Source organism: Dromiciops gliroides, chromosome 4 (assembly GCF_019393635.1).
Source record: "Dromiciops gliroides isolate mDroGli1 chromosome 4, mDroGli1.pri, whole genome shotgun sequence".
In the NCBI taxonomy this organism is placed as follows: domain Eukaryota; kingdom Metazoa; phylum Chordata; class Mammalia; order Microbiotheria; family Microbiotheriidae; genus Dromiciops; species Dromiciops gliroides.
Window position 1 is genome coordinate 258,091,593 of NC_057864.1, and position 7,555 is coordinate 258,099,147.

Sequence of the window (7,555 nt, forward strand, 5' to 3'; positions counted from 1 at the left end):
GGTACTGTAAGTATTCTGGTCATCTGGAGGAGGGGTGTAAGTAGCCCAGGATATCCACAGCCCCTTCTCAGAGGAAGCCCCAGTTCAGGTGGGAGACAGGCAGGAAAAGCAGCTGCAGGCCCGGGATACTCTGTCGGCCCCCAGGGGAAAAGGGCTCCCTCCTCATAACAGGTACTGCAGCCTGCAACTGCCCTCCTAATGTGTCTGGCTCACACACCCTCCCCAGGAATCACCTGGAAGCAGGAACACTTAGTAGGCTCCTCCCCATTCCCTGCTTCGCATTACAGTCAGTCCTCTCCTGCTCTGTCCCACCCTGTACCCCAGATGCCCAGGCCTAATGCCAAGGGAAGGGGGAGTTGAGATCAAAGGAGCAAACTCTTTTATTGGGTGCACTTCAAGGAAGGGAGAGGAGAAGGTAAAAGCACAGGGACATCCATGGAGAAAGGTGGCCAGTCCTTGATGTCACTGGAGGGAGGAGATGGCAGGCACTGCCACCAGGGAAGCCCCTGCATGACTCCCCTCCTCCCCAATTCTTCCTCGTGAACTTAGGTTGCTCTGAAGCCTCTCCCTCCTCCCTGTACCGCCACCCCTCATCCCTCCATCATGGGACGCAGGGGATACACGTAAGCCACCAAGCAGGGTAGGGAATGGGGAGCGAAGCCTGGAAGCTACTTGGAACACCGACCCCTGTCCAACCGAAAAGGCTGGAAATCTCTGACCCTCTTGATCAACCTGGGAGATAGGGGGAGCCTGGGAGGGACCCAGGACAGGCCAAACATATTCCTGTTAGCTTCTCAATCAGATTTCAGCTCTATGGAGTCATAGATGTAGCAGCCCACGTCTCCAATGTTCACACCTGGAAAGGTAGAAGAGTAGAGTCACCGACAGTGCTGGGGGAACACTGGGGAAGAAGGGAAGTGAGAGGGAAGAGGACTGGGGAGACAGTAGGAGAGAAGGGAAGGGAGGGCAGTAAGGAAGGGAGAGGGGTGGGGCGGGGGAGAAATGGGTGTACTGGAAGGAGATCTATTTTAATATACAAGGGTGCTACATGCAAATCATGCGTAAGCTATGCAAATGAAATGCATTTCAGCTTGGGGACTTCTGGGGCTGGGGCTCCCACCTTTGGGCCCAAACAGGTATCCGTAGCAAGGGATGTGGCAGTACGGGAAACCATCATGCTGGGAACACAGCGGGAACTTGGTTTAGTCCTACCCTCAATTCTTCCGCCCCACCTCATCTCTACTTTCCTTCCAGGGCTCTCTCCAGTTTCCTGAGTTTCCCCTTGCCCCCTGCTCCCACTCTTCTTTTTTTTCCCCTGCAGAGACTACCTCCAGCTTCAGTCAAATCATTTACCTTTTCTGAGCCTTAGTTTCCCCATCTATGAGATGAAAGGGTGTCTCTCGTATGCTGTGGCTCTGGGGTTCTAGGAGAATTCTGAGACCCCCCTCCCCGACCTTTGCCTGTTTCTGGCTCCCAGTCTTCCTTGGGTTCTTGCCTGAATTAATGCCCTGGCTTACCTCTGCGTGGCTTCCTGCCGTTAGGGTCTTACGGCAGCGCTGGCATCGGAGACAGGGCCGATGCCAGTTCCTGCCCAGGGACATCACCTTCTCAGCTAGTAGAAAAAGAGGTCATGATACCCAGAGGGTGGCTAAGGGGATGTTCCCCGGGGCCGCATGGGGTCCTGCCTGGGCAGGAGTAACAGGAGCAGGAGAAATGATCGCCTCTCCCACTCCCATGCAGTCTCTCCCGACTCTGTTCCTGCCCATCCCAATGACCCAGATCTGCCTCTGACCCCTACCCTGCCCCAACTCACCAAAGTAAACAGGGTTTCCACAGCCAGGACACAGAGACGTCTCCCCAGCATATGTCTTCACCTGTGTTGGGCCTTAGGAAACAAGAGACTTTGGCTGGGCCTGGGGCTGAGAGCTACCTGCCCAAAGCCCTTTCTCATCATCACCAGAACTGAGCAAAGGGATGGTCTGCTGAAGGGCCTAGTGCTTCCCTCCATTAAGAGCTCAAGTTCATGGGGTGGAAAGTAGGGGCCTGACCCATCGATGAGGTGTCCCATCTTCCTGCCCCATCCCTACTGTCTTCACACACACACACACACACACACACACACACACACACACACACACACACACACACACTACATCTCCCTATCATCCTGTCACCCAGAACTCAGCAGTTCCTGCTGCCCTCCTTCCTATTCCATCGGGGGCCCTGGTCATCCACCTCTTTGATGCCAAGGTGCCAACCCCCTCTTGCCCGCCTGCCTGGCCCCAATCAGCAGCAACTCAATCCCTGAGAAACTTGAGCTGGACATTGGAGCTGGGGCCCAGGGCAGGTGGTGTCAGGTGTTAGAGAATGTGGTGTCAGTGCCTATTTGGGCTGGGGAGGAATGGGAGGGAGGGGAGGGAGAGGGCATACAAAGGCTGGGCTGTGCACACATATTCCTACCCCAAACCTCCATACACAGGTAATGAGAGGAAGGGGAGAAGAAATTAAAACACAAAGATCACTAATGCCACATCTTTCCATAGCCCTGGACTGAGTGACCTGAGTTTTAGTCCCAGATTTGAATAGCTGTGTGACCTAGGTCAAGTCCAGTTTATTAACCTTTCATACACCTCAATTTCCTCATTCAATTCAACAAACATTATACAAACGAACAAACAAACATCATAGAAACAAACTCAGCCCATAAGCTGAGTGGGAGCTTAGAGATGAACAACACTCCATTTTACAGATGAGGTAAATGAAGCCCTGAAAAAGGAAATGACCTGTCCAAGGTCACACAAATACTAAGAAGCAGATCCATGATACAAAATAAAGTTTCCAGCTTTCTCTGCTATGCACTAACGTCTATCTTCCCACTGCCTTGCACAATGTGCCACACATAGTAGATGATTAATAAATATGATAATAATTTAAGATACATGATAAATATATAATATATACCTATTATCTATAACTATGAATAAATACATAAAATAAATATATGATATACATGTGTTATATAAATATATAAAATAAATAATATAGTATTATAGTATATAAATACAAACAGTGAACAGGTAAACAAGGCCTAAAGAGGCAAAAATGAGAAGTCTTCCAAGTATGACTCTGAAGGCCCTATCCTCTCCTTTCTGGAATGTATTCTGCTTAGAGATGGGAACCCCATCCCTCAACTAGAACTTAGAAGATGTGATGGAGATTAATGACAAATGAGGCAGGAAAGGTAGGTTGGGACTACATGGGAGTGGGGCTTAAATCCCAGGCTGAAGAATTTCATAGGAGGAAACACAGGGATAATAGGAATGTCCTGAAAGTTTCTGAGCAGGACACAGAGCCCAAAGCATCATTTCTTTGGTAGATAATTTTGGCAGTTTGAGGATGGATGGATGGATGGAAGAGAGAGATTACAAGCAGAGTAGGAGAGACTTTATTTTTTTTTTTTGCAGGGCAATGAGGGTTAAGTGACTTGCCCAGGGTCACACAGCTAGTAAGTGTCAAGTGTCTGAGGTCAGATTTGAACTCAGGTCCTCCTGAATCCAGGGCTGGTGCTCTATCCACTGCTCCACCTAGCTGCCCCTGGGTAGGAGACTTTTGATAATGATAATGAGGTAAGGAATGAGAGGTGAGAAGTCTAAACCATAGTAGAAGCTATAGGAATGAAAAGAAGGGCATGAAATTGACAGATGCTTTGGAGATAGAATCAGCAAGATTTGATGACTAATGGCACACAGGCCACTTAAAGGAGAGACAAAAATCAAAGCACTCCAAGGTTATAAACCTGGGTGGGCAGAAGAAAGGCATTCTCAACCGAAATAGGGAAGCCAAGGTCAGGAGAAGGAAGGAGGGGAGGGGAGGGTTAGGTCAAAACATACTAGTTTCCGTTTGGGATCTGTGAGGTTGAGATGCCGACAGAACATCTATGAGATGTCCAGCATCCAGTTGGAAATGTAGGACGACATTTCACAGGAGAGATCAGAGCTGGATACATAGATTTGGGAATTATTTTTGCCATGAGAGCAGACAGATCACCCTGCCCACCTCACAGAATTGGCATAAAGAGTCAATGAGATAAAAAATAAAATAAATTGAAATAAACGAATGAATGAATGAAGAAAGAAAGGAAGGAAGGAAGGAAGGAAGGAAGGAAGGAAGGAAGGAAGGAAGAAACAAAGGAAGGAAGGAAGGAAGGAAGAAACAAACAAACAAAGAAACAAAGAAAGAAGGATCCAACGAGATAGAGCCTGAGAATGGATTTGTGATCTCATTGGTACAGGACACTCCAGAGTGAGGAAAGTCCCTCTATGAATTCAATTCAGCACCTTCTAGCCCAGGCCCTTTATACCCCTTAGAGCAGGTGTCTCAAACTCTGACAGCTCCAATCAGATTACAATGCAATTGAGAAATGTTTAACAAAAGAACAAAAATATAATACAGCATGCACAATGGCAATCTGTGGTTTCCTAAGTCAATATGTTGGTCACAGGGATCTGTTTCTATTTGAACTTGACACTGTTGATCTTAGGAGAGTTGCCCAACACCACACAGCCAATACTTGTCAGAGGTGGGGCTCAAACCATGTCTTGAAAAGTATTTTGGAAAATATAACAGAAGGTGACACAAGTATTATCATTAAAGATAAGAGCAACCAAAAAAATAAAATAAAGATAAGGGCAGGTGATGAGGGTACTGGAGTGGAAAACCTGCATCTGTCCTTTCCCAGTAATTCTGAGCTCCCTGCTAAGCCCAGAAGGAGCAAGAGGCTGAGTTAGGGGTAAGGTTTTCTGGTGCTATGTACTCCACTTACTCCAAAAGGGCACTTACTCCTCCTTGCCCTCTTGGCCTGAGGGAGGCCTGTCCTGCTTCTAGGTGGACTGAAGCTGCCAGCGGTCAAGGGCATGGTGGTGATGGGGGTTGGAGGATGGGGAGGATCTTCCATGTAGGAGCCCACCCCACCAATTTTGATTCCTGAAATCCAGAACAGAGAGGAAGAGAGTGAGGGTGAGAATGAGGGTGTCCAAGCATGCCTCAGAAGATGCCCCCTGCCCAGCTCCAACATCCTTTCTGGGAGCTGCTCCCTCTCCCAGAATCCCCAGGTTCCAGTTCTCAGGGCCATCACATCATATCCCCCCTTTCAGGCCAGGATGAGACACTGATCTCTGCTGTTCTCTTTCCCACCCACCACCATCCCTTGTGGGGATGGGCACTTACCTTGGGGTCCAAAGAGAACTGCATAACATGGTTTGTGACAATATGGCTTTCCATTATGCTGAATTCAGGGAGAAAGCAGGAATTGGGAGAAGTGGTAAAGTTACTGCGGAGATCCTATGGAGAATCCAAAGGGGATACCCTCCCCGCCCCCCATGCCCCTTGTCTTCCTGCTAAGTGGAAGCCACAATCTCCTCCAGTTTAGGGTCCTAAAGCCCTGATCCTCTCTGGACCCCCACCCATTACTTATAACTGGAAGATGCCAATCCCCCATCCTTTCCAAGCTGGCCTAGATTCTACAATCACTGGAAAAAGAAAGGGAACCTATCTGCTCCTAAATATGATTGATCTGGGCAGGCACCACTTGGGGGTTCACCCAGGATCAGCAGGTAAGGTAGGTGCTATTATTGTCCCCATTTTACAGATGAGGAAACTGAGGCAAAGAGTAGTTAAGTGACTTGCCCAGGGTCACGAAGCTAGTAAGTTTTTGAACTTAGGTTCTCCTGACTCCAGGCCCAGCACTCTATTCACTGTGTGCTTTTGGGAGAGATTGACTTAGGGATGAGGGAGGGAAGCTAAAAGAAAGGGCAGTCAGATAACAGAGACATGATCCAGGCACAGAAAGGACAGCCAGGCAGGGCATTCAGGGCTGATAATCTGGCCACCCCTTAGGCTTATCTCTCCACCCATTTGGGTCATACCAGCTTCTCTCTCCTCCTTTCCCCTCCCCTCTCTTCTCCTACCCTCCCAATAGGGGCCTCACCTCAGCGTGTCCACCCGCAGCTAGGACATTGTGGCAGCGCTCACATTTCAGGCAGAATCGATGCCAATTCTGACCCAGGGAGCTCACCTTTTCAGCTACGTGAAGGAATAGAGTGGACAGTAGCATGTCAGGGTCTTGGTTTGCAGCTCAGCCCCCCAGAGACTTATGAAAGGGGATACATGGGTGGGTGTTGCAGAAGACAATGCTCTTATTGGCCCTCTCTTCCTCAACCCTTGGGGAGTCTTGGGGGATTTGGTAAAGCCCACCCTCATTCCCTCCCACTCTATCTAAACCCTTCCCCTTTCAGGGGGCCCAATCTTTTGTATCTTTGCCAGCTTCTGATACCCAGTCTAAGGGCTAATTCACCCAAGAAGAAGCAGAGAGGGCCTCCAGGGGGTACCAGCCCCATTCCTGGCATTCTTCCCCAGGAAATGGGGCATGGGGATGGGAGCTAGATCCCTTAGGCCAGCCCCTACCCATCGAGCCAGGGATATCATCCAGTACTAACTGCAAAGGAGTGGAAATCCTGGGCCTCCCAGTCTTTCCTACCCCCTTTCCTTTCCTCAGGTCCTGGGGCCTCCCAGGATCTGTCATATCCTAAATTACTCTCTACAATTCTCTTCCCAAATAACCCCTCCCAGTGTCTTCACCAAATTTTCATCCCACAGTCTCTCCTATATCTCCCCTAATGCACGGTCTCCCCCATATGTCTTTCCTAAGATCTCCCCCAAATTTTGTTCCCAGGATAGCCCCAAAACTTTGTGACCAGTCTTCCCTAATTTCTATGTGCCTGGGGTTTCCCCCCACAAAACGGCCTCCCAAGGTCTCCCCCCAATTCTCTCCATTCCAAGATTTCCCCAAACTCGCTCCCAGAGAGTCTCCCTCAAAGCCTCTCCACCCCTGGATCTCCCTCAGATTCCCCTGGTCTCACCGAAGAACACAGGCTGCTGGCAGCGCGGACAGGTCCAACTCATGGCTCTCTCGCGCTCCAAAGCTACTCTGGTCTCTGGGATTCCAGGCTCCTGTGACTTAAACCCACTTGGGCTCCCTTCCCTCCCCGCCCACTGTCTCACTCTCAAGCCTCATTGGGCACTGGCCGCTTTATCTCAGTTACCATTGGCTGTTAAGAGTTTCAGCCTCCTCTACCTGGGGACTCTGCTGGAATGTGAAATTTCTTGAGGAGGGAGGGATAGAGGGGGAGCTGGAGGTGGATGGACATCAAGTGGGGGCTCAGACGTGGTGTGAAGGTCTGTAAACGCATCCCTCCCTGGGGACAGGGACACCAGTGTAGTGTTCCCATCCTGAGGGGCAGGGCATCAGTGTGGAGGATGCGGACCCTGCACTGGGGAGGAAATTGGGCTACCAGAATGAGAAGCTGAAGCATCTACCTGGAATTTTGAAGCCATGGGAGGATGGCGGGGGGAGTGTGTGTGTGCGCGCGCGCGTGTGCGCGCGCGCGTACAATAGGAAGGTAAGTTCAAATGTGACCTAAAACACTTCGTATCTGTATGACCCTGGGCAAGTCACTTAACATGTTTGCCTCAGTTTCACCATCTGTAAAGTGGGGAT

At 49.8% G+C, this 7,555-nt stretch overlaps 1 protein-coding gene across 2 annotated transcripts; it reads right to left on the reverse strand.

The window, feature by feature from the left end:
* Positions 1–362: 362 nt before the first annotated feature.
* On the reverse strand, positions 363–6,985 carry CRIP3 (cysteine rich protein 3). Of its 2 annotated transcripts, XM_044003925.1 has the most exons (8): positions 6,918–6,985; positions 5,987–6,081; positions 5,227–5,284; positions 4,840–4,983; positions 1,814–1,885; positions 1,518–1,612; positions 1,121–1,178; positions 363–856 (listed from the first exon to the last, which is right to left on the reverse strand). In XM_044003925.1, exons 1-8 carry the CDS (start codon positions 6,958–6,960, stop codon positions 795–797), a joined length of 627 nt encoding a protein of 208 aa, XP_043859860.1. In that variant the 5' UTR covers positions 6,961–6,985; the 3' UTR covers positions 363–794. The 2 variants fall into 2 exon arrangements, with proteins under 2 accessions (XP_043859860.1, XP_043859861.1); XM_044003926.1 differs by lacking the exon at positions 1,121–1,178.
* Positions 6,986–7,555: the final 570 nt, after the last annotated feature.